The following is a 27,493-nucleotide window of genomic DNA, read 5'->3' as shown; positions in this document are numbered from 1 at the left end:
AAGGAGCATCCAAAATCCTTGTCTTAACATGGTCAGATAAATTCTGATCCTTCTGCCAGGCGTGCCTGCGAAGAACTGAGCCAGTGGCAGCCACCCTAGACGAGGCCTGCACAGCATCAAAACCACACTGTAATGAATGCTTACCCACCTGTTCAGAGACATGAACCAAATCTTGTAATTCTTTACACTCAATGCCTTCCGCCAGAGCATCCACCTTAGACTTCAATTGAGAAAGAAGAAAGTTTTGATATTTCAACATATGAAACTGGCAATTCAAGGCCCTCATAGCTAAGGTAGAAGATGTATAGACGTTTTTCCCCATCTATCCAAAGCTCTGGCTTCTTTATCTAGAGGAACCGGATTTTTTACAACAGAGGCCTTGACACCCTTAGGTCCCTGACTAATAGTTTCTGGGTCCGCCCTAGGACTCTTATAAAGATATTTATGAGCCTCAGGCACCCTGTAATACCTATCCAGTTTAACAGGAGCAGGGGGCAGAGAATCAGGATTAAGAGAAGCCTCTGCAAACACATCTTCCACAACATCCAGAACAGGGGGTATAGCCAAGGGCCTATGCTGGGGTAACAGCAAAAATTCCCTAAGCCTTTTCCGAGAATCAGAGAAGTCCTGACCTTCCCACTTAAAATGTTCCCTCATAGAATGAAGTGTCTCTGAAAAAGAAAAATCCTCTGGAGGAGAAGCAGAAGGAGTGGAATCATCTGCCTCAGAATCAGAATAAGGAGAGTACTCCTGCAGGTCTTCAGCTGAAGACTCTGAAACATCCGAAGCCTGCTCAAAACTTCCCAACTCTGGCTCCACCCTAGGCCTCTTATCAGGAGGGGGCAAAGAACCTCTAATCAGAGTAATCAAATCTTCTGCCATTTTAAGCATGTGCTTCTTAGGCACAGATCCTGCTGAACTAGGAGTGACACCAACAGAAGCTAAAACTGGCCTGCCTCTGGGAGAAGCCTTGGAAACAGAAGGAGAAGGCCTAACCACCCTGGGAAGGGAAGGGAGTACAGAAACTTGAGAAGCCCCTTCAGCCTGACCTGCCTCCTGAGAGACCACCTCCTGCAAAATCAAAGTCTCCCCCTGAGACTCCAGAGAGGTCTCCGTCGGAACCACCGGTTCCACTGAAGCCTCTAAAGAACCGGCGTCCGGTACGGACGACTCATCTTGCCTGGGTTTAACTGCTTTGTCTTTGCGCTTCTTTGCAGAAGCGGGCGCCGGAGAATCCGACGGCATATTATAATTGCACCGCTTCCCAAAGACCAGCCTAGCACAATCTAACCTCCGCTTAATAGTGCGTTTATTGAACCTAGCACAAAAGCGACACCCAACAACGTCGTGCTCAGGCCCCAGACAAGGAATACACAAAGAATGATAATCTCTATGCGGTATCTGCTTCCCACAAGAAATACAGTTATTCACTTTTTCTGACATCCGGTAAAACACTGAGGCAAGAAAAAAACAAAATATTCCCCAACGGGGTACTTAGCCAACTTGGATTCGGTCTGAAACTCTGAACTCGAAAAATTTCAGAACGCCGAACGGCACTTGCAACGCTGCTTCTGCATCGGACCATGCGGCAAAAAAGACTGAGGAAATGACGTTGGTCATGCGCTTTTGTACCCTGACGTCCTGATGTCAGTTTTAAGCGCCTTGACCGACGTCAGCCTTATACTTTGGTATTCGGGCCGACCGAGGACAGCGGACTACCCATATGTAAGGACTGCAGCAATGTGAGATGAAGAACATCTACCTATCTATATCAAACAAAGCTCCTCATTAGCACTCTTCAAGAAAAATAATGACTGGATGGGAGATAGGAAATTCACCCCGGGGATCACTTCTGTTGCTCTGCTTGACAGGGGCACAGGAAAATCATTTTCTTGGGTGGCGAAAGCCAGGGTACTATTTGGCTAGGCTTATATAGGCCCTAGGGCCAATAGCCTAGTACCCATCTGAAATTATGAACCTATAACTGCACCAAGACCAGATTTTGAAGCATCACAGGAAAAAGTGACTGGTTTATTGACAGCATAGTATCTTAATGTAGGTGGGATGGCAATTTTCGGCTGAAGGTCTTCAAATGGCTTCTGGTGCTGTTCCAACCAAGACCATGTAACATTTTTGCGGATCAGCTCTCTTAAAGGTGCTGTCAACTTGCTGAAGTCTGGTATGAACTTCCTAAATAGTTGACCATGCCAAGGAAATGCTGTAGAGCTTGAATATCATCTGGTGCTGACTTCTCAAGAATGGCTGCTTGCTTGGACAGTTCGGGTCATAAGCCAGTGCTGGTAAATAAATGACCTACAAATGTAACTTCTGGTAGTCAGAGGACTGAGCTTTAGGTTCACTTCACATGCTCTGTCTAAAATTCTCTTAAGGTTTTTGACATGCCCTGTTTCACCATTGCCTCAAACCAATAAATCATCTACTGTTACGGTACAAGGATAACATGACCAAATTTGCTCCATTGCATGCTGGAATTTATTCCAAATGGCATCCTCAGGAATCTATACCTGCCTAACAGGGTACAGAAAGTTGTTGGCAATGAGGATATGCAATCAAGCATCACTTTCCAAAATTAACTTTTTGTATCCAAGACAGAAAAAACAGTGGCATTCAGTATTAGAGCTGCAACCTCTTCAACTGTACACATTGGATAATGCTGTCTCTTCAATGCTTTGTTCAAATCTCTTGGGTTAATACATATCCTGATTTTGTCTGCTACCCACGGATGATACCCATTCTGTTAGTTCTGTAACTGGACAAATTACACCTTGCTGCACCATTTTATCCAACTGAGCTTTGACTTTATCCTGCATAGCTATCAGGACTTTTCTTGCTGGTCTGATTACTGGACTGACCTCAGGGTCTAACGTCATATAATACACAACTAGAAATTTACCCAACTTGTCACTGAAAACATCAGCATACTCAGAAAATGACTTCAGAAAAATTGGAACTAGGGTATGCCCTTATATGATGAACTTCTTTGGTAAAAGAAAGCAGATTCACTCTCAAACTGCCTCTGAGACCCAATAATGACTTCACACGTCTTCAAACTACATAGAATAACAAGTTGTAACAGTTTATTCGAACTTGCTGGAAAACAACATGGTTTCCCTGGTGAACCAGGCTGTGGCTGCCATGTGCTTAGGCCTGTTTCTGTTTGCCAAGTATTGCATGCTGTCTACATTTGCTCTGGAGCCTGCTGAAACCATCTTTGTGCAGCTTTCTGTAACTTCATGGATTTGACAAATCTCAATGGATTTACTCACGGCCGGCCTTAGGCATAGGCGAACTAGGCAACCGCCTAGGGCGCCGTATAACCTGATCACATAAAGGGCACAATTTTATTTACTTTTTTTTTTTGTTATCCAGTCAGGGTTTGTGCTGTTCTCGGTGGTACACTATGCCTGTGGCAGCTGGGAGATGAACATTTTTAAGGACGTTCTTCTTTAAGAACGCCCTCCTTTTATGGCCGCAGACAACGAAAACAGGTCGCAAACACCTGATGTGCTTGTGTGACAGATTATGGAAGTCTTCGTTTTGGGGGAGCGGAATTTGAATTGCAGAAGACGTTGCATACTGGAGCAAGAATGGACAAGTGAGAGGTAAGGGTGTGTGTGTATGTATGTGTATGTGGGGATTATTGAAAGAAATGATGTTTGGAAATGTAGTGTACAAGATTTTCAATATGTATTATAAGTGAGCTATCTAGCGGCCACTCATTTAAGCTTCAAAACTGATTGGTATTCATTTTCATTGAAATATGCAGAAGAGGGTTACTAAAATGCTGCTGCTGAGAAGATAAAAAAGAGGAGGGTTAGGTTTGTAAAGAAATGTTTAACATTTAATGACTGTGCAAAGTTCAGGAAGGCTGTGAGTAGGGACTTGACTGGAATTTATTGTTATCTAGCTCAAGAAGGTGGTATGGCCTTGAGAAGAACATAAGTGGGAGAGGGGGCATGCAAGGCAGCTGAATAGCATAATATTTCAATAAAATTTCAGGAAACACTTTTTTCAGACAGACTGATGAGGCACTGGAATGTCATATTAGAAAATGTGAACACAGGTCAACAGAGGCATCCAGAGGGTCCCATAGAAATGGAAGGTAGAGTAGCAGCTAAGTGCAACAACTCTCTAAGGTTAAATGGCCATATATATTTATTTTAAGCTTCTTATGTGGCTGTGTGATTTAATTAATTCACTTGTTCAACATATTTATTTTTTTTTAACTGGCAGCCCCATCTGCATTCTATTTTCACCAGCTTTAGAAGTTGGGTCTTGGTCAGTGATCATTCTGCTCATGTATTCACACAAAATAACGAATGGAAAAATAAGACTTCTAAAAATATTTATTTGCCATCACATCTGATGTTCTTGCCCTTTCTGCTGTAAAGCTTTGAAGGCTGTAACATTGACTGATGTATTCTTGGAGGCAGAAGGTCATAAAATTATACTTTATCATGAATATAATATTAGATTTCTGCCAGGCTTCCTCAAGAACATACCCCTGTACTTTGTTAGCACAATCCTATGTTTTTGGCGTTTTTTTTTTACGTGTGCTTCTTTAGCTAGTAACTTGCCAACAAGGGACATGACCACAAAAGCAAGCTCACAGAATTCTGTGATTTTTTTCCTCTTTCTTTCCCATATGTTTCTGTTCTCTCGTTTGCTTTTTAAGACAAGTATTTTGTCAGACCATACCACTACTAAACATGATGACGTGGAATGCCAGAAGGTGAACATGTACCCTCCAGCATACAAGCAAAAACATTCTATTTTCATCTTTGTTTTAAATTACTAAATAATCTGTATTTTACATTTCTGACTGCATTCCACAAGTTAAAAATAATGTGTGGGTTGCCAGCTTCCAGGCAGATTTCAAAGATGCATTGCACCTGAACATTATCTTTAAGATGGCAAAACCCAGCTTTGTTTTAACTGCTATTCCCTTATTTTTTTTTTCTAATTTTTTTTTATATATTTGTTACGGATTTATGACATATGATGGGGGGTACACCTTTAAACAAAAAGCAGATATATGGACTCAGGATGGAGTGGTGGATTGTTTAAACTATTTAAACATATTCAGTTGAGATGATCTGATGAAATTCCAAGTTATACGAGATGAAAGTGCTTATTAATTTTATTGTTTTCATTGTTTGATTCGTGGTCATTTTTTAAAAGTTTTGCAGCCTCTCTTTACTGTCTTGGTTTAATTTTGGAGTTTGTCGTTGGGATCTTATGTGCTTGTGTTTATTTACAGTAGTTATTTGGCCAGGGTTTGATGCTTCCAGTTTCTAATGGTGCACCATGCACTAGATGCAAGTCTATTTTCAGGAAAAAAGTGTTATGATTACTACCCGCAAGCTAGTGTAAGGCAAATCAAAAACAGCCAATTAGGTTAGACTGCTTCCAGAGTCAGACTGTTCCAATAGTAACGCAGACCAGGCATAGAACAAATGTTTGTGTTTCTCCCTACTTAATATGTAGGGTTTCAGGTGTGTCTTCTGTGAAATGTGGCACAGCTGTGTCTAGGGTTAGTTTCTGTTGGTGGTGCTTTTGGATTTAAACAGCAGTATAGAATGGTAAGGACAGCAAAAACTGTCCAGTCCTGTGCACTTGTGGTAGTACAAAGGTTGCAGAGAAGACAGCATCTGGAGTAAGTGTTTACTTCCCTTGCGTTAAGTGAATGTACCTGTGTCTTGTTCAGCCATGGTCTGTGAAGGTTTCATTTGTCTTCTCTCCAGGTTTAGTTATAAATGGGTGACGTGATCATGACACTGCTGCTCGCAGATCTTTGGTTGTTGTAATTTACCTCTCTCAACTGTCTTATTTTGACTCCAAATTTTGCTCTGTCCCTCTTAATCCCTCCTAAAACTGGCAACTTTTCAAAAAAAAGGAGGTGAATTACATTTAATAAATAATTATGACAATACAATCAAGAAGCATAAACAGGTAGATAGAAGCATAAGTGTTTTGCTGAAAAACTAGTGATTAATTTAAAGAAATAGTATGCAAAGTGAGTAAAAATATGTAAACGGGTCTCCCTTTGTTTTTTGTCATTCCAGTCCTGACACAGACAGACCAAAAGTTATATTCAAGGCAGGGGGGCTGTGAAATGTAACCATCAAAACATTCTTCAATAAATGTCCTGTAATCAAAAGGGCAAAGCCTTATATGCCTGGGTGAATGGTACCTGCCAGCTGATGGAACACCTTTGGGCACCTGCCGGGACTGCATTATGTCATAAAGTGTCTGTGTGCCTGTGTGTCTGTGTGTGTGCGTCTGTGTGTGTGCGTCTGTGTGTGTGTGTGTCTGTGTGTGTGTGTGTCTGTGTGTGTGTGTGTCTGTGTGTGTGTGTGTGTGTGTGTGTGTGTCTGTGTGTGTGTGTGTCTGTGTGTGTGTGTGTCTGTGTGTGTGTGTCTGTGTGTGTATCAGCTGGTTCTGACTTGTGATCTTATTTGTCAGATGAACTCTGGTATTAACTTTGGACTTCATAACTTTCGGAAAATGCTTGGTAATGCAAAACCCATTACTATAGAAACTTATTTTCATACATTTAAAAAAAATTGAAGGAAATAACTAGAGTGGCTTTCATGGGAAGTGATGTATCTGTGGGTGTGGCTCAAATAGGGTTGTATCATGAGTATGGCGTGGATGGGGCTTAAGGGGCGCCGGAGCACTACTTCACCTAGGGTGCCATTTCAGCTAAGGCCGGCCCTGACTTTACTCAATGTTAAATCACTGTCGCAAAGCAAAATCTGTCTCACAGCAGCACTATTACACCACATACAAGCATGTCCTTTTTTTAAATCATCTTTTAAGTCACCAAACAGATATATTTTAGCTTTGTTTCTCAGGTCAGTAAGATAAGCTGCAAAAGTTTCCCCTGGTTTCTGATCTCTTGTGTAAAACAAATGCCTCTCTAATGTAATACTCGTCTGGGGGTTGCACATTTCCCTGAATTTGTGCTTCAAACACTCGGGGTCTTCCCTTGATTCGGCCTGTACAACAATATGACGATTTTCACCTTCTCCCTCATATACTGCTGGTGCATACACAAATGAACACTCTCTTTCAATGGCCTCTGACCCAGCTAGGTTTAGCAAAATGAATGCCCTGGTGCGTGCATCTTTGTCAGAATAAGCTGCTTGTATAAAAATATTGTAGTCTTACTCAAATATTCTCCAACTCTCTGCAATATTCTGATCAAATACAAGTGGTGAGGGCTTTCGAAATATGTCTGCCATGTTAACACATGCCAGTGAAGGCTTCTGCAAATATGCACGGATCATACCTCTCAACCTGGAAACATCAAAAATCTGGACAAAGGCGCAAGAAAAATAGGTACAAATCTGTATACCGATTTGCATAAAATTTGCATGCATAATTATACAACCCCGCCCATTTCCGTGGAATTGTGGGATACCAACTTTCAAACGCAAACTGAAGAACAGTCGACCACCATATGGCCCAGCCAGTCCTAACTCCAACTCCACTGTAAACAATGAGTACTGACTTGTACAACAGAAGAAACTAAATGATTTTAAATCAATTTTTTTTCCTAAGAAGAAACTGCAGAAAACACTCCTTTCTCAAGTAGTAAAACAAAACTTAGCATATGAGCCTAACAATGCAGAATTATGAAAATCAATGTTGTAGAAACGTATACTTTTTTCCATACTTTTTAGAAGCAGTTGGCTAACTATCAGAAAAACTTATTTTCCAAAGCTGATATAACCTCTTGTGTTAGTTCATTAAAATACTCCTAAGTTTCAATACCTTTCCTGAACAAGAAACTGTTAAAAACAGTTTTTAAATAGGAAGGTTTTTCCTCCAAAGATAAATCTGCCCAGCAAAGGAACAGCACAAGCTAATTAATGGTTTGGGTGTGTGCAAAGTGCCCTGAAACTTTGGAAGGTGATTGGCCATTACTGCAGAATATAACCCACATAGCTTGGGCTGCTGCAGCAGTGATCAATACAGAACATTCAACGGTGTGAAATTTCTCTTCTGGTTTTGATTATATTGGTTGGGAGGGGTTCAAGAAATTCTTAAGCAAGAAAGCAGTGACTGATGCATAAAATACAAATAAGTCAAGAATGAAATAATGTAATCAAAGCATGTGGTAGAAACCATCAGCAGCATCTCATCAGATAACTTGAGTGCCCTGATCAGGGTCCAAAACAATAAGCATCATTAGCTAGTTAGGACCCAGATTCTATATGGGATCTACACAGATCAATTACAGCCACAGGCAACAAGTGCTGATCCTGAAATTGTCAGCCTACATATTTCACTGGGAGTGGGACACAGGCTACCCTGGTCTTAGCTTTCACTTAGTATAGCAATTATGGACACACCCACCATGACCAGGTGGTGATAAATATGTGAATATACTGCCCTCTACATGATGCCTTCAGGCAAACCCCCCCCACCTACTGAGTAACAGTAACAAAGCAGACAGTACTGCCCTCCACATGATGCCTTCAGGCAACCCCCCCCCCACCTACTGAGTAACAGTAACAAAGCAGACAGTACAGCTTCACTGCTTACACAGGTACATGCAAAGCACATATCAGCATATTTTAAAGTCCCATATTTCTAGCCCATTGAATCTTATAAACTCCCAACAGCCCACAATGCATGTTAACAGTAGGTGATGAATAATGAAGCCAAGAGAATTGACGGCAACCAGAAAGTCACCATCACACAATTCTCTCAACGGTTTGCAGAAGTACCTAATACACATGAAGACTTAACACTGTAAAAACCTAGATGGATCAGTTGCATACCAAACCAAATCATGCTATTGCTTGCTACCAAAATAAAAATGCGAGTCATTTATCCAAAGAAAATTAAATGCAACTGCAGCAGATGTCAGTAATTACAATGCCGGAAAAATCCCAGCAAAAAAAAAAAAGCCAAGATAAGCAATTCTCAAACCGAATTATCTAAATTATTCCTATAAAGGAAATTCTAGCAGAATGATCCAGATGTAGCTATTTTTTTCTTATACTTACTAAAAGAAACGAAATACTGCAAGCTTCTGCACAAAAACCAACCAGTAAAATCAAAAGTGCAGATAGGAAATTCCGGTTGAATCGTACCAGTTTTATTACAAGTCCAGAAACACGAAGACACACAATATCACAGCAACATGAGCAATTAATCACAAGCGTTTTCGTCTTGTATTAAAGACTTCATCAGATGAATGACAAATCTATTAGTGACCACAGAGGTTAGACGCTAGGAGAGGAGCAGACAGCAGCCAGGGCTAATCTCGAATCCTAACTGGCTGCTGTCTGCTCCTCTCCTAGTGTCTAACACCTCTGTGGTCACTAATGGATTTGTCATTCATCTGATGAAGTCTTTAATACAAGACGAAAACGCTTGTGGATATTAATTGGCGTTCATGTTGCTGTGATATTGTGTGTCTTCATGTTTCTGGACTTGTAATAAAACTGGTACGATTCAACCGGAATTTCCTATCTGCACTTTTGTTTTTTCTTATACTTACTACACAGACAATGCCTTAAAAGCAAGGGTACAAACAGTATTACAGCTAAACGACATGCTACAGACATACCTCTAAACTGCCCAGATTTTTGCAGAATATCCAGCTTTTTTGCCTCATATTGTCGTCTGTACCTCGTGAAAATTCTGTTTTCTGGCAATTCCTGAGGATTGAAGTAACTAAATAATAACACGCATTTCAGTTTGACTTCATGTGGTTCAGAAAATGCAAACAGAAATCACGTTACTCTAACGACTTCCTGAGCTGTTAAAAACATTATTTGAAATGCCCCCATTCTCCTGCCAAATTATTTTAGCTCTGTCCAGATTCCTTCCTCTAAGAGGCTAAAATGTATGTCTAGAGGTAAACACCAAGGAAACACTATTTTTTAAAATAGCTGCACGCCCGCACCTGCACTCTTTATGAAGGAAACTGATCGTTTTAACGGAAAACCATATGTAAGTGTTACCGCAAATATAAATAAATAAAAAACTGCTGATTAGAACTGCTCGTGATCGCCCTTTCTGAAAATATTTGTGGGTGGGGTGACTATTGAAAGACTAAACTAACAGGTTATAGTTACGCACTGAAAGAACGATCTAACAGGTAAAATACTGAACAGTAGTAAGGATGCTCACAGGACTGTTAAAATACATTATATTATACTTAAAAAAGTTCACTTGATGGATTAATATAAGATTCAGTGTGTCTTACCTAGATATTGCTTAAAAACATTAGCACTGAATGTGTGACGGTGACGAGCCCTTATAGCTCACAACTGAATGGGACAAATCCTTAAATAATAAAAGAGGACTTAAAAGCATTAGTACTTTTAACCTGAAGATGTGATAGAAAATGTGAATATATGTGGGTGTTCTGAGCATGTACGTAAAAAGTACATTAATATACACAGTCTAAGCCCTATTCCGACAGGCTGGCACTCTTCCTCAAAGAAGATGACATCATCACGCAACAACTTTAAAAAAAATTGGAAAAAAAACGGTAATTAAAGGGGCCATGCGGGAATTCGTGGCACCCCATTATTTGGACCTCAAAACCGGTAAATACCGAGGAATTCAGTATAGTTGAGAAGTATGGCACGGATACACACAGATACACATAAGCCAGAAATTTATGCCAGTATTTGTAACTTTGCCCAATAGCACAACAAGCCTCTGAATAACTGAACTTTGCGAAATAAGTCTCTCGGGCACTGTAATACTCCCAAAATTGCTGTACTACAAGAAATCACCTCTTTTCAGTATAAGAAACATTTCAAATAACTGTACTGTGTGAATGAACTGGACAGAAGAAGCTCAGAATAAGAAACGTTTCGAAGTAACTGCAGTTTGTGAATAAATAGTACACAGCACACTGAAAAGTACAGTTGTGTACACTTACCATAAATGTAGATGTTCAAGTGTTTTCACTGTTGCAGTCATCACATCTGAGTTATCTGCCTGCAGGTAGCCCTCAGCCGGCCTGAATACCAGAGTCTTTGGATTTCTGCGTTGGATGCTGTTGCTTCTTCCATGACGTCAGGTCGTCAGGGGTATAAAACATGCAGCTGACTCCATTACATCAGTTTTTCTTGGCCCAGATGTCAGGTGCCCCCACAATAGGAAGTAATTATATGGTATGGAACACCCCCAGCAAAAAGCAAATACACATGATATAAAATATGCCTAACAAGAAGGAAAGGTAAAAGTCAAGAGAAGTCAGGGGGGCTGGAGGGAGGGTAACCAGGACTGCAACAGTGAATACACTCGAACATCTACATTTATGGTAAGTGTGCACAACTGTACTATGTTCTTCGTGTTTCACTGTTGCAGTCATCACATTTGGGTTGATTCTCAAACCTAAGGAAGGGTGGAGGTAGTTAAAGAGCATTAGGGCTAGCAATCAGGCCCTGTAAGACTGCTGTGGCAAATCCAGCTCTGGATTTAGAAAAGATAGGCAGGTGGTAATGCTTGGTGAAAGTATGTACAGAGCTCCAGGTAGCAGCTTCCAGGATGTCCGTAGTAGGGACTCCTCTGATAAATGCCGTAGATGTAGATGCAGCCCTGGTGGAATGTGATCTTATCCCCTAAATGCCGTAGACGTAGATGCAGCCCTGGTGGAATGTGATCTTATCCCCTGTAGGGTAGGTTTTCAATGGTGACTGTAGCAGAAATGGATGCAATGGGCTATCCATTTGGAAATGGTTTGCTTTGAAATGGGCTTCCCCTCTGCCCCTGCAACAAAGCTAACTAGCAGCTGGTCAGATTTTCTGAGAGGCTTAGTCCTGTCCAAATAGAATCTAAGATGTCTGTGCACATCCAGAGAATGTAGTATCCTTTCCCCTTTATTGTGAGGATCAGGGGAAAAAGTAGGCAAATGAATGGACACCAGCTTGGGCATAAAGGATGGATTAGTCCTGAGGGAAACCCTGTCCGCATGGAAGATAATGGATTATTCCACTGCCATGAGGGCCTGCAGTTCAGACACTCTTCTTGCTGAAGTGATGGCCAGAAGTAACGCTGCTTTCCAAGAAAGGAATTTCAACTGTGCTGTAGCAGCTGGTTCAAAGGGGGAAGAGTGAGTTTTTCCAATACAGAGTTAAGGTCCCAGGTTGGAGTGGGAGCTCTCCTGGGGGGGGGGGGGGGGGTCTTAAATTTTTGGCCCCTCTAAGGAATTGTTTTAACAGGGGATGAGAGAAGAGGGCTCTCTCAGTATTATAATGTGCTGAGATGGCACAGGTATGAATCTTAATTGAAGAGAAAGATAGGCCCTTGTGGAGCATTTCTGTTAAATAATCTAGAATATGAAGTAAGCTGGGCACCGTTGTACCCATCCTCTGAGCCTGGCTCCAGGAACAGTATCTTTTCCACTTTTCTGAATAGGATATTCTAGTACTAGTCCTCCTTGCCTCAAGAATGACATCCAGCACCTGCTTACTGAGGGTTGCTAGAGGTTTGCTCATTGAATTAGCCAGATTGCAAGGTTCAGGGTTTGAAGCGGAGGGTGCAGAATCTGGTCCGCCTGCTGGGACAGCAGGGAAGGGGTCTGAGGCAGGTGCTATGGTTGTAGCACTGTCAGACTGCGCAAAAGGGGCTACCAGTGCTGACATGGCCAGTCTGGTGCAATCAGTATTGTCCTTGGCTTGTCCCATTTGATCTTTAATAAAACCTTCGAGAGGAGAGGCAGAGGGGGAAAGGCATAAACTGAGAGGCTTTCCCAGGTGAAGGACAGGGCATCCACTTTCCAAGCTTGAGTGTGGGGAGTTCTGGTGCAGAATTTGTTCAATTGGTAGTTCTGAGGGAAGGCAAACAGGTCTACCTCTGGTGTCCCTCATTTGTTCAAGAGCTTGAATATTTTGGGTTCCAGTTTCCATTTGTGTGGGTCCATGAGATTTCTGCTTAAGTCGTCTACCAGTGAATTTAGTTTGCCTGGCAGGAATTGAGCTTGTAGGTTCACATGGTAGCTCAAGGCTGTGTTCCACAGAGCCATGGCTAGTCTGCAGAGTGGGTAGGAATGGGTTCTCCCCCCCCTGCTTGTTTATGTACCACATAACTGTGGTGTTGTCTGTCTTTATCAATTGTTGTCCTGGAATAATAAAGTGTTTGAAGGCTGCCAGAGCATTCTGTACAGCTAACATTTCTTTTTGATTGCTATGCAGGTGCATCTGTTTTGGGTTCCATTTGCCCAGAATGCAGTGCCCTGCCATGTGAGCCCCCCATGCATAGTCTGATGTGTCTGTTGTTAGGGTTTGGGCAGCAGGCGGTAGAGTAAAAGGGAATCCCTTGTTGTGGTAGCAGGCCTCTAGCCACCAAAGGAACTCTGCCCTTAGACAAGGAATGATAGGAATCATTGTTTCCAGGTCCTGAGAATGTTGACACCATAGACTTTTTAGATATCATCGAAGTTTCCTGATATGCAGTCTTGCATATGGAATTAACCGAATGCAAGAGGCCATGAACCCCGAGGGCTTGCAGGATTTTCCTTGCAGATAGCTGGGTTTTTGTTGCCAATAGTTTGAAGTAGGTTGTCAAATAAATTTGTTTCTCTGGAGTGAGGAATGCCATCTGGGAAGCTGTGTTCAAGCTTGCCCCCAGGAATACAATCTGTTGGCAGGGTAATAGGTGTGATTTCTTCTCATTGATGGTGTACCCCAGTGAGGTTAGAAGTCTCTTTACAAATGCGAGGTGTTGTAATAGCAAGTCCTGACTCTCTGCCTGAATCAGGCAATCGTCCAAGTATGGGTAAATCTGAATAGTTCTCTGCCTGCAAAATGCAATGGCTGGAGATAGGCATTTTGTGAATAACCCTGGGTGCAGTAGATAAGCCAACTGGAAGTGCAGAGAACTGATAGTGCATGGAGCCTGCCCTGAAACATAGATATTTTCTGCAGGATTCCCTTATCGGGATGTGCAGGTAAGCTTCTTTTAAGTCTAGGGTTGCCAGCCAGGCATCCTTGGTTAGCATAGGAAGAAGCTGTTGAACAGTAAGCATTTTGAATTTTGGAAACACCAGAAAGGTGTTGAGAATAGACAGGTCCAGGATAGGACACCAGGAGTTTTCTTTTCTGGGAACCAGGAACAGTCTTGAATAAAAACCTTGTCCCCTTTGTTCTGTTGGGACAGGATGAATAGCCCTGATACTGAGGAGAGAGAGCACTTGTTTTTGGGTCTCCACCACTGATTTTGGGGGAGGTCTGGCCATCCACTTGGGGTTGGGAGTGAGTGGAAGTGGAATTTGTATCCTAGGGAAATTATGTTTAAAATCCATTTGTCTTGGGAAATAAGTTCCCAGTTTTTTGCATGCTGGGCGAGCTTTCCTCCTAAGGCAAGGCTTGGAAGAGTTAAGGATAAGTCATTGTGCCATTTTTCCATAGGGGGGTGGTTTACTACTCCCTGCTTTGGAAGTGGGAACCCCCCACTGCTTAGATCTGTGCATTGCCTGAGACTGAAGTCTTGGTGGTCTGCTGCTCCTGGGTTTGGACTGTGAAAACCTAGAAAGGACCCGTTTTTTGAAGGTCAATGCCTACTAAATCTAGGTGGCTGTACTTGTAAGAAATCTTTAACAGTTTGCATAGATTTAGCTTTTTCCTCCATCCTTTTGAGGACTTCTTCTGATTTGTTGCCAAAAAGGCATTCTTGGTTTAAGGGTGCATCCAGTAATTTAGCTCTAACATGACCTGGCAAGTTTTGTTCCTTAAGCCAAGCATGCCTTCTAAGTACAGACCCAGTGACAGCAGCCCTGCAAAATGCTCCTAAAGCATCAAAACCACATTGCAAGGTATGTTTACCAACTTGGTCAGCAGAATGCATTAACTCTTGTAAATCTGTGTTCAGCAGTCAGGAATCAACATCATTTTCTGTTTAAGTAGTCCCATAATATGCTGCATATGAAACTGGCAATTTAAAGCCCTAATGGCCAAAGTAGCAGAAGTGTATACCTTCTTACCCCATCTGTCTAAAGCTCTAGAGTCCCTATCAAAAGGGGTAGGATTTTTGGCAGTAGTAGACTTAATGCCTTTTGCTCCTTGGGAAATGGTCTCTGGATCCGCAGTAGGATTCTTGAAGAGAAATTTGTGAGAGTCAGGTACTCTGTAGTACCCATCAGGTTTCCTGGGAGCTGGAGGTAGAGTGTCTGTGGTAAGGCTGGATTTCCAAGAAAACATTGTCTACAATCTCCAGAACAGGAGGGATAGCTAGAGGCCTGTGTTGAGGCAGGTTTAAAAATTCCCTAAGTCTCTTTTTGGACTAAGAATAGTCCTGGCTTTCCCAGCGGAAATGCTCCCTAAGGGTATGCAAGGTTTCACCAAAAGATAAATCTTCTGGAGGGGAAGCAGAGGGAATGGAATCCTCTGCATCAGAATAGTCATAAGTAGATACAGGTAAATCCTGGTAGTCAGAAGGAACAGAAATATCAGATTCCTGATCAGAAGATTCAGAGAGAAAATCAGTTCTAGGTCTCTAGCTGGCTTCTCCCAATTAATGTAATAAGGTCTTCAGCCATTCTAATAATTTGTTTTGGAGGCATATGGGCCTGAGAATGCGCTTTGGTCGGTTTTCTAGGCGTAGTGCGAGCTTTAGGCGCCTGAGGAATTCGATATTCTTAGCTTAAAATGAGGTTGTCGGTTTAATATGAAAAATCGGTAGGCCTGAATACATCCTCAGACACCGGTACCTGCACAGCAGCTACGGACTCATCCAAGGTAGAGACATCCACAGGTTCCATAGTCAAGGAAGCATCTCACGGCATACCGGACTCTGAATGGGTCTCAGTAGAGGCATGCAAATCTGTAGTAGCGGGTATCAGAGGCTGCGAAAGCGCCTCAATGAGTACCGGCAGACTGGCGACTAGCTTAACGGAAGTGTTGTTGGAATATTTGGACCTATGCGATCTGTCTCCGTCTTTATCCTTATGTTTTTTCAGAAGATCGGTAGCCAGATGGCTTAAAGAAGCCATTTCGGAGTACAGAGATTGATAAAGAAAATTTAGCTACAAAAATAGCCCAATGACAAATAGTTCAGGTGTTGAACAAGGCACAAAACTGACAGCGAGCGATGTCGTGGTCTGGGCCTAAACAGGTGACGCAGTAAGAATGAAAATCTCTATGACGTATTTGCTTACCACAAGCAAGACAATTGTTAATTTTTTTCTGACATCGGTTAGAACAAGAAAGAAGGATCACCAATGGGGTATTTATCTTTTTGAAGACTTCAGGTCTGAAACTCGAAAACAAAAATTTCAGGAGGTGGCCGACTGGCACTTGCGAACTGCTTCTGCTTCGGGCACCGCATGGCAAGAAAGACTGATGTAATGGCGTCGGCTGCATGTTTTATACCCCTGACAACCTGACATCATAATTGAAGAAGTGACAGCATCCGATGCAGAAATCTGACGGCTCTAGTATTCAGGCCGGCTGAGGGCTACCTGCAGGCAGATAACCCAAATGTGATGACTGCAACAGTGAAACACGACGAACATCTTCCCCAAAATGGGGATACCTTGCTAGTTTAGAGTACAAGAAAAACTCAGTAATGGCAGCACTTTGCGAATAGGCAAACCCAGCACAAGAACTATTTCAAAATGGCTATACCTTGATTGCACTTCATGAAATAGTTACACTTTGCACACAAACTCTTCGGAATATATGCACAGTAATAAGCACACACTGTAAGCACTTTTACACACTTTGAAATGCTTTGAATAACTCTAGTTATGCCCTTGATACACTAAGAAGTCGCAGTGATGACAAAACACAGCACTTGCCACAAAACACGCTGTCGCCTTGCTTTGCTTATGCCTAATGTGCCTTTTTTGCCCTTATTGTATTAATTTTGCTCATTTAATCTCTTTTCATGCCCATTGTACTTTTCTTGTGCTCGTTTTACTCTTAATATGCCTGTTTTGCTTTAAACATACTCGTTTTAATCAAATATCTTAATCTTAAACATCTTGTTTAATTAAACTTTTTGTGCCTCTCACTTGTTTAACAATGCGGTTTGTGCCCTTGTAATGCTCCATTTTATCTTTTTTATAAAATAAACTGTTCGTGCAAGTTTTCATTACCTTTGGTTCTTTTCTGGCCCTTTTTCGTGCTCGTATCACTCAGTTTATCTTCACTGTTATCTATGCACCTTGTAACTCTGAATATCAGTCTCTGGAATCCCGGTTCTGACACCATGTTGCTTGTCTAGTCAGGATGCAATAGAAGAGTCTTTGTGGGTTCTGTTCAAGCAGCTTTATTATGTACAAACACATCATAATTGAAGTTTATTAACTTTAACTTGGGTAACTTATATATACAAACTAGCTACATTCATTCACACATGCTCACTCTCTGGCTGTACTTTCAAAATGGCACTGAGTATCGCATGTGCCTGCTACTTATATATGCACCTTCAGTCCTTGATATGCTTCTTAAAGATACAGCACACACACTGCTCTACACAAACTAGCTATATAAAAAAATCTACTGTTCTCAAATATGTATGAACCTCCGTAAATCAGATTTAAATAACATTGAATCCTGCTATAATAAAAAACAGCTAAATTTGCCTCAAGCCTGCCTCACAGATCACATCATTGCACCACTCTTCATTCTCTAAACTGGATAGAACTCCCTAACTTACTATCTCTTAAACTATTAGTTGCTCATACAGTCATCCACAAACCTGATAAGTGTCCTGCTCTAAATGACCTTGTCCAACCTTATAGTAACTTCAGTTCACTCAGTTCAGCTGATAAAGTACTGCTCAAAGTAATTAAAGCCCATAACTATCATGGACACTCCTTACAGTCCCATAAAATAGCCAAATCCTGGAATTCTCTTCCCCAGCATATTCTATCCACACCTAATGCACCTAATTTTGAGCAGTCTCTAAAATATCTCTCTAATCATTGGCTGTACTCCTGCACATGTCCAGGTGAAGTTTTACACACCTGCCTTTCACTGTCCTTATACACTCGCTGGCTGTGCTGCTGCACATGTCCAGGTGAAGTTTTACACACCTGCCTTTCATTGCCCTTACACACTCATTGGCTGTGCTCCTGCACATCTCAAAGCTAAGTTTTACACACCTGCCTTTCTCTGTCCTTACACACTCATTGGCTGTGCTCCTGCACATCTCCAGGCTAAGCTGTACACACCTGCCTTTCTCTGTCCTTATACACTCATTGGCTGTGCTCCTGCACATATCCAGGCTAAGTTGTACACACCTGCCTTTCTCTGTTCTTATACTCTTTTCTCTCTCTTGGCCTCTTATAGCATTACTTGTACATTCTCTGCATGTCACTTTTTCAAATTATGTAACTTTCTGGAGCGTTTCTCCTCAGGTATCTGCTGAAAACGGGTTACAGGCCCAGTCGGACACTACCTGGTAATCAAATGTAAATAAATAAATGCTTATCTTTTCCCCCTTCCAAATAAATTCCTTCACTCTGTATTATCATCCACAAAAATCAAGGCTGGTTGATAAAAATATGCCTGACCTGTATATATAAAAGTAAAGGGACTAAAAATATTTTCACTGTTGTATCTTAATCAAGAGCTGCCAGTTTTTCATTTTTTGTGTCCAACACTTGCCCCACAGGGGAACAACTCTGCACATATGAAAAACAAGTGGGCTGAAAGTTATCACCTCAAAGGGTGACAAACCACAAACAGGCCTGGGCTCACCCAGAAAAGGAATGATTAAGGCTACAAAGTGGCTGTGAGGGAAGTTTGCTAGTCATATGAGGTGGGGAGGTGAGCAAACAATACTAGAGAGTTACAGTAAATTCTGCAAAAGACCATCTATTTTGTTACATTCAACACTGTAAAATTTTATGTTCTACCAATACCCTCCTGAGCTGCCTTTCTGTTAGGGATAGTTAAAAATAATTTAACTATACACTTATTTTCAAAAAGGTCTGCCCTCCATTTACTCAAGTTACAGGCATTAAATCATTCCTATTCGCTTAGGTATCAATTAACAGAAGTGCAACAATTTACAGACCACTGTTCTGTCTTCCCATTTCCAAACACACCCTCAATAAATCTGCTCCAGTAGTCCGAAATTCTTCACTCTCCTGTTACAGATACTCATTCCTTTTGTTTATTTATACATACGGGTCTATTTTATATTCTTGAAAGCTACAATATCGAAGTTGATATTGCAACACGAGAATAGCGAAAGCGCACAACATCGAACGTGGAAACTGAAATCTTCATAAGGGGAGATTTCTATATACTGCAATGTAGTGCAGTCTCAGAGTTTGTATATTTAAGTAGCGGGGGGTGCAGGGGGGCTTGCCCACCTGCTTAAACCTGTTAGGGTATGTTTTCTTTTGTTTTTTTGTTGTTTTTATAAGTTCAAGGTTTGAAGACATCGTCCATATGGTGTCGACCATATGGTATTCGATGTTTTCAACCGTCGATCTTATAATATAGACCCATACATACATACATATAGGTTCATAGGTAGGTACCAGGCTATCTGCCCAAGGGCCTATGTAAGCCTAGCCAACAAGGTTCCCTGGCTTACCCCACCCAAGAAAGTTATTTTCCTGTGCCACTGTCGAGCAGAGACATAGAAGTGATCCCCGGGGTGTATTTCCTATTTCCCATCCACTCATCAAGATTTTTCTTGAAGAGTGCTAATGAAGAACTTTGCTTGACATAGATGGGTCGCCTGTTCCAGAGTATGGGAAGTCTCTGGGACAGGAATCTATCCCTCCAGCATGTCCTGTTTATTGTGGTGACAAGGTTTAGGTCCCTAGAGCGTGTAGCTCAGAGGGATTGGGATTTCTTTAGGTGTAGCATGTCCAGCAGCTCTGGGTTTAACATAGCTTTATATGTTAGGCAGAGATCACCTTGGAGTAGGCGATATGCTACGGAGTAAAGCTGGAGTTTTTTGAGGCGGTCAGTGTAGGGCATTTGTTTGAGGCCAGTAATCCTCTTTGTGAGGTACTTCTGTAGTCTTTCCAGCTGCTGCAGATTTCTTGTGAGGTACATTCCAAAATGGGCGTTGTGCTCTATAATGGATCTAATGAGTGTCGAGTAGAGGGGAACAATGACCTCTTTTTCCTGGATAAGAACCCTTTTATGATGAGGTGTAGGACTTCCTGACTACTGTGGTGATGTGACTATCAAAGGAGAGACTACTGTCCACCTGGGTCCCAAGGTCTCATCACACATTCGGTGTTAAGTTGATTGCTGCCTATGTGGTAGTTCATAGGTACAGAGTTTTTACCAAAGGGGATGACACTGCACTTTTTGGCATTGAGCTTGAGGCTATGGCTCTGACACCAGGCATCTGTCTCAGCGAGGCCCTTCTGTAGGATGTCCACATCATTTGGGGACTTGACTATGGCTCCTAGTTTACAGTCATCTGCAAACTTCATTAGCCAGAGGCCTTCTGTGTTAGCCTGTACTTCAGAGAAGTAGATACCAAACAGGAGAGGTCCCAGGACGAAAGCCTGTGGTACTCCACTTGTCACTGCTTTGAGGTTAGATTTGGAGTCTGCAACTTTTACAGTGTGGGTTCTGTCAGTGAACCAGTTGGAAACCCATCTTGTGACGTAGGGATTTATACCTAGTTTAGTGAGTTTAGCTATAATTCCAGAATAGGGGATGGTGTCAAAAGCCTTGGCGAGGTCAAGATAAGCTGTGTGAACCACCTTACCCTCATCTATGGCTTTGGTGACTGCCTCAAAGATGTCGATCAGGTTCAGGAGGCATGATCTGCCTTTCACAAACCCGAACTGGGTGGGATCCAGAGTTTGGAGGTTACCAATGTCTTTGTTTAGGAGTCCCATGATGATACGTTCCATGGCCTTGCAGACCAGGCTCATCAGGCTAATAGGTCGATAGTTCCCGAGATCAGTGGTGGCTCCCCCTTTGTGGAGTGGGATAACTGTTGCCGTGCGCCATTCAGTGGGCACAAAGCTTGATGCGAGGCTATTACTGAACATGGTGCTTAAGGGGGGAGCCAGTTCGTTCTGGCTGCATACCTTTGTTAACCAGCTAAGTGCAATTTTCCAAACACCCTTTTCAGGCAAAGTTAGAAAAAGAAAAACAATATTATGCAATGAAGTTAGAAAGCAAAAAAAGCAACAAAACGTTCACCTTTTGCTACCAGTCTACAAAAATGCCTTAGTGGCTCTACTCCAAGCAGCTGCAACTCACCTGGATACCTTCATGACTCAACATCAGAATCATACACAACATCTACAATCGTATGAACTTCTAATTACTAGGCATAAGGTTTTGTCATACTTCTACATGTCCAGATGTCACTGCCCCTGGAATCCCAGAAACCAAAGTTGTATACATACATCCAGTGTACATGGATCTAAGGTGCACATCATTTAGTCTTACTTCTGCTATGTTTATATTAGCCCAGGTTACTTGACTCTTCTGTTTTTGTGCCTCTGATCTGGGCTGCAGCCAAAATGGGTACTCGGACTAGTTCAGTTACTCAGCTGACAAATGCAGAATCAATTAAATAAACTCTTGAGCAGAAAAGAAATGAACAAATATTACTGTAAACAACACCAATATTTAGAGCTTACAAGGATTTCAATGTATTTCCTCTTGAAATCAAAGTATCACAGTGTATTTTTATCTGATAATGCAAATTTATAAAAAAATGTATAATTTCAATAAACTGTATGCACCTTAAATAAGACATTTTTTTGCAAAAGAAATTAATTACTTACGTATGATGAGTCCCATATGCAATATCCAACTTTGCCTGCAAAAAAGTAAACAAATTACTATTCAACTACTTAAATCATTGCAAAAAAACAGCACATGCTGCCTCAAATAAACATAAGCATTGCTTCTGAGTATTACTCTGAAGTTCTATGACATTTCGCTTTTGTTTTGTTAATTCTGTCTAGTAGATAATGGAAGACTCACAAGAAAAGTCAGGAACTCAAGGCCTCACGGTGTACAGTTTATCTACACTATTTAGTAACAGGTGGAGTACTCTAGACCAGCGTCTGGGTTCACATATGTGCCCTAACAAACCTGCCATATGAGCAGTTAGCCATTTTGGCAGGATAATGCAAACAGAAATTAAACAGAAAAAAAAATGCTATAAACAAAAACTTATTTAAACTGCAAGGAGCTGTATAACGTTCTAGAATTAAGCAAAATGATGCAAATTAGTTGACCTGTGCATTAGTACTTTTCCATGAGTGGCCAAGTCAGCATGCAAAAAAAGGAAGGGGATACTATAACTAAATTATTTTCTTCAGGAACAGTTTGGGAGGGTATAAAGAGAAGCAAAAACAAAAGGAACACAGAACAGTGTGAAGGACCCGAGTGCAGCAATGCTCATGTAAAGAGAAGCAAAAACAAAAGGAACACGGCACAGTGTGAAGGACCCGAGTGCAGCAACGCTCATGTAAAGAGAAGCAAAAACAAAAGGAACACGGCACAGTGTGAAGGACCCGAGTGCAGCAACGCTCATGTAAAGAGAAGCAAAAACAAATGGAACAGTGTGAAGGACCCGAGTGCAGCAACGCTCATGTAAAGAGAAGCAAAAACAAAAGGAACATGGAACAGTGTGAAGGACCCGAGTGCAGCAACGCTCATGTAAAGAGAAGCAAAAACAAAAGGAACACGAACAGTGTGAAGGACCCAAGTGCAGCAACGCTCATGTAAAGAGAAGCAAAAACAAAAGGAACACGGCACAGTGTGAAGGACCCAAGTGCAGCAACGCTCATGTCCCTGAATGGTGCAGTTCACTGAGCTTAGTACTGGATAAGGACCTGAGTGCAGCAAAGCTCATGTCCCTGAATGGGCACAGTGTGAAGGACCCGAGTGCAGCAACGCTCATGTCCCTGAATGGTGCAGTTCACTGAGCTTAGTACTGGATAAGGACCTGAGTGCAGCCAAGCTCATGTCCCTGAATGGTGCAGTTCGCTGAGCTTAGTATTGGATGGAGGCATCCCCTTCCCCACCCCAGACGAGATGCAGTGACCTCAAGAAGGGGGTAAAGGGCCCAGCCACATGCAGGTTGGGTATGGAGGGGAACTGCTTCCACAAAGGACATCTTTAATAAAAGCATGTGAATGCCATTTCTATATTTCTATCTAGAAACAGCATTCATACATGTGTTCCTTGTGCTGGCTCACTTGAATCCAAAACAAACGTACAGCAATATAACAAAGTGTGTCAAAGTAAACCAAACTGCAGTAATGCAAAAAAAAAAAAAATTAATAAGTCCAATAAAAACGCACTGATTCAATACATAAAATAAAAAATTAGTGCTTTCGTACATAACAGAGTACTTCTTCAGATCTACATAAAAATAGCAGTTACAATTTACATAATACAAGCAATTAGTGCTGCAAATCATGGGACTTAAAATAGGTTTAAGGGGAATTAACTAATTTAACCCCTTAGTCCCTGTAGCTTGTAAAAGTAACATCCATTTTACCTCTTGACATTCAGTCCTAGTTGTTATATCACCACCTCTGACATTAGGCTGACAAATCTCTAATATTGAAAATTTAAAATGATGATTTCCCATCAGGGTAACATATTTTGCAAGGGCATTTTTACTATCATTTCTTCGGATACTGTAAAGATGCTCACGTATCCGATCTCTCAAACACCTATTAGTTTTGCCCACATAAAACATTCTGCAGAGCTTTATTACAATCAGCATATACCTTAAGCTCATAGACATGTCCAGTCACAGGGTGTACATACATATCATTACTTACATAGGAACACAAAGTACATTTACGACAAGGAAAAGTCGCTGAAATAGCATTCCCTAAATGTTCATTCCTATTATTAACAGCTCTGTTAGATTTATAACAGAGCAGTCTCTTTAGACATTTCTGATTCTTAAAAGTAAAACTGTGGCACTTCACTCAATGTCTCCTTACATTTGGCATCGGATCGTATTATTTTCCAATGTTTTTTAATAATACTGCATATAGCAGAAGAGTCATTGGAGAAAGTGAGGCAGATTCTTGCCTTACCTAACAAGTTCCCAGTCTTGTTAATGACAGGGACCACTTCTGTATTCAGGTAGGGTTTTGATCGAGTGTCCCTAAATGACACAACCTCATCTTGTGCCTCAGCTATATCATCCTGTGGATAGCCTTTTTCTTTAAAATTATTTGAAATTTCTTCAAAAGATTCATACATACAACTGTCCTTTTATGCAGCCGGGCAGATCTATAAAATTGCCTTTTTAGCACATTTCTCTTCACATATTTCAGATGCATACTCTTGGCATGTAAAATGCTGTTGGTCTTACAAGATCTGCGTCTCAATACCATCAGGGGCTATAATAATTTGTACATCCAAGATGGAAATCTTCTCACTAGATGAGCTAAATGTAAATTTAAAAAAAACTAGTGCTACTATTAAGATATTCAACAAAAACTCACATAAGGAAGAATAATCATTCTCCCAAACAAAAAACACGTCTTCCACAAAACAACCATAATAGAGAACGAACCTAGAAAAAATATTATTTTCATTGAACACAAAGTCAGACTCCCACCGGGTCATGACCATATTGGCGTAGCTATTGGCACAAACCGTGACCATAGCTACAACCATTCGTTGTAAATAAAAAGAGCCTTCAAACATAAGTTATGTTCCAATATAATCTCTAAAAGGGAACAAATCAGATGAACCTTATTGGTGTTATAAGTACTATTCTGTGTCAAAAAAGTCTAACAAAATCTACTCCTGTATCATAAGGGATACATGTAAAAAGTGACTAGTAGCACATCATTAGTAAATTCCTTCAACTTCCATAAAAATTGTCTAGTGTCCTATAAAACATGTTCAACTTTATCAATTACAGGACAAAGTTGTTTCTCCACATATATGGAGTGTGTCTCTGTGGCCCACCCTCTGCCAGATACAATGGGTCGCATGGGGGGATTGGTGGGATTCTTATGCAGCTTTGGAAGTCCATGGATGTATGGTACCGTGGGATGCTCTACTAAAAAGCATTCATAGAGCTGTTGTCCAGTTGTCCCCTCCATTAACAAATCTTCTATACATTGTTGCGCTTCTACTATTAGCCTTTGTGCTTGTAATTCAGTAACTGGCAAGTAAGTGACAGTATCACTAAGCATATTCAACATAACATCAGTGTAATAGACAGTGTCAAAGACCACTATTCCTCCTCCCTTATCAGCTGGCCTGAAACAGTGTATCAGATGACATTAGCTCCATTAAAGCAGAGAATTCTGCTCTACTAAGATTATGAAAACCATGGTTCCTTTTACTTGAAAAATATTCATAAACATCATCTTGACACAGTTTATAAAATGCTTTGACTAAAGGGGGTGAACAGGTACATATGTGCTAGGTTTTTTAAAATCTATCATATTCCCAGCATTGTTGCCATAATATAGCTTTAATGATAAATTTCTAACAAATAATCGTAGAACATTTAACACATCTATCAAGTTAGAATAACCTGAAGGTATGAAATTAAGTCCATAATTCAATACCTTTAACTGTTGAACAGATAAGGTCGCAGCTGAAAGATTAAACACTAGATTTTGCGTATCTTGTTCCGCATATGACTTGCTCTACATGTCCCCATATTCTGCCTCTTCTTGTTGAAATGAGTCTAACTCACTGAACAACCTCTCTCCTTCGATTTCAGCAATTCTGGTGCTGTCAATCGTAAAAAAAAAGAGTACTGGATATAGACGCACTGTTATTTTCAGCATCATAGTTAGTTGTATGCATTTCCGTTACAAACGGAACATTTCCTGCCAAGGGCAAGCTGAATGAACCCGAAAAACAAGTAGGAATGTCTTTCAAACATGTAGCCGTTCTGGCTTCATTCAAGTGCACATGCTCATTAGAGCAATCTAAATTTACAGGCTCTTTAATGGATACAGAAGTTAGATTGTTTGATGATGTATTTTTCACTGCCCGTGCATAGTTCGAGCCTTGAGTACCTGTTTTCTCATCACAACAAGATAATATATGGCCGGTAGCAAAATCTTTCAAGTCACGTACCAGTTTTTTCTTTTTTGTTTCAATCAGACGTTTCTCATAAGCATCTACATCTGGAAACAGATTATCACATTTATGTTTATAACAAGAATAGTCCATGTTGCTGTTGATATTGGAAACATCAGTAGAAATACTTATACGTAACTGTTCCTCAATTGGAGAGAAGTACTTAATTAGTAGTTTCAAATAACCAGAACTAACCTCAAGAATGTACATCTGCCATTCCTTTAACAAGTCAGGAAGGGAGTTGCCATATGTAGGCATTTTGCAAATTCTAAGTCCCCTGGGTATCACTTTATGTCGCAAACAAGCTTTGAAATGCAGCCTTTGCCATTGTAGTCTCTTAAACCTATAGAGATTATTTTCAATGGAGCGAAATGCTTGTAGAAACTCATTGTACTTGTCAGGTCTTGTGTCTTGAATAGAAGTATTCGATGTAGTAGTATCCATAGTCAGTAGAGGATTCCTTTCTGAAATAAGTAAGCAATCTAATCGCCCCATAAAAGAGGCTGCCTGGTTAGCCTCAGGTGTGGAAGTCACACTGATACTTGCACTTTCTGCCATGCTCCAAATTGGATAAAACTTTCAGCATAATAAAACAAAGTAAAGGAGCAAAGTCCGGTTGTAGGAAAATATTTTGTATCAAAGTAAACCAAACGGCAGTAGTGCAAAAAAAAATTCAATACATAAAATAAAAGATTAGCACTTTCGTACATAACAGAATACTTCTTCAGATCTACATAAAAATAGCAGTTACAATTTAATACAAGCAATTAGTGCTGCAAATCATGTGACTTTAAAATAGGTTCAAGGGGAATGTGCCTCACTTTCTCCAATGACTCTTCTGCTATATGCAATATTATTAAAAAACATTGGAAAATAATACGATCAGATGCCAAATGTAAGGAGACATTGGGTGAAGTGCCACAATTTACTTTTAAGAATCAGAAATGTCTAAAGAGACTGCTCTGTTATAAATCTAACAGAGTTGTTAATAATGGGAATGAACATTTAGGGAATGCTATTTCAGGGACCTTTCCTTGTCGTAAATGTACCGTGTGTTCCTATGTAAGCAATGATGATATGTATGTACACCCCGTGACTGGACATGTCTATGAGCTTAAGGTATACGCTGTTTGTAATACAATGAATGTTGTGTATTTAGCTTCCTGTGAGCTCTGCAGAATGTTTTATGTGGGCAAAAATAATAGGTGTTTGAGAGATCGGATACGTGAGCATCTTTACAGTATCTTGAGAAATGATAGTAAAATTGCCCTTGCAAAACATGTTTCCCTGATGGGAAATAATCATCATTTTAAATTTTCAGTATTAGAGATTTGTCAGCCTAATGTCAGAGGTGGTGATATAACAACTAGGACTGAATGTCAAGAGGTAAAATGGATGTTACTTTTACAAGCTACAGGGACTAAAGGGTTAAATGAGTTCATTCCCCTTAAACCTATTTTAAA

At 40.9% G+C, this 27,493-nt stretch overlaps 1 protein-coding gene across 3 annotated transcripts in view; it reads right to left on the bottom strand.

Moving 5' to 3' along the window:
- The window catches only part of TDP1 (tyrosyl-DNA phosphodiesterase 1), a 2,057,997-nt gene that overhangs the window by 1,671,893 nt on the left and 358,611 nt on the right, over nt 1-27,493 (bottom strand). For all 3 annotated transcript variants that reach the window (XM_044074699.1, XM_044074698.1, XM_044074697.1), the window contains one exon: nt 21,728-21,762. In XM_044074699.1, coding sequence (XP_043930634.1) covers nt 21,728-21,762 — 35 coding nt within the window. The remainder of the gene's footprint in view (nt 1-21,727; nt 21,763-27,493) is intronic.

This window comes from Protopterus annectens, chromosome 6.part0 (assembly GCF_019279795.1).
Source record: "Protopterus annectens isolate FY-2018-M chromosome 6.part0, PAN1.0, whole genome shotgun sequence".
Lineage (NCBI taxonomy): Eukaryota > Metazoa > Chordata > Ceratodontiformes > Protopteridae > Protopterus > Protopterus annectens.
The sequence above is the reverse complement of the archived record's forward strand: the minus strand, read 5'-3'. Positions and strand labels throughout refer to the sequence as shown.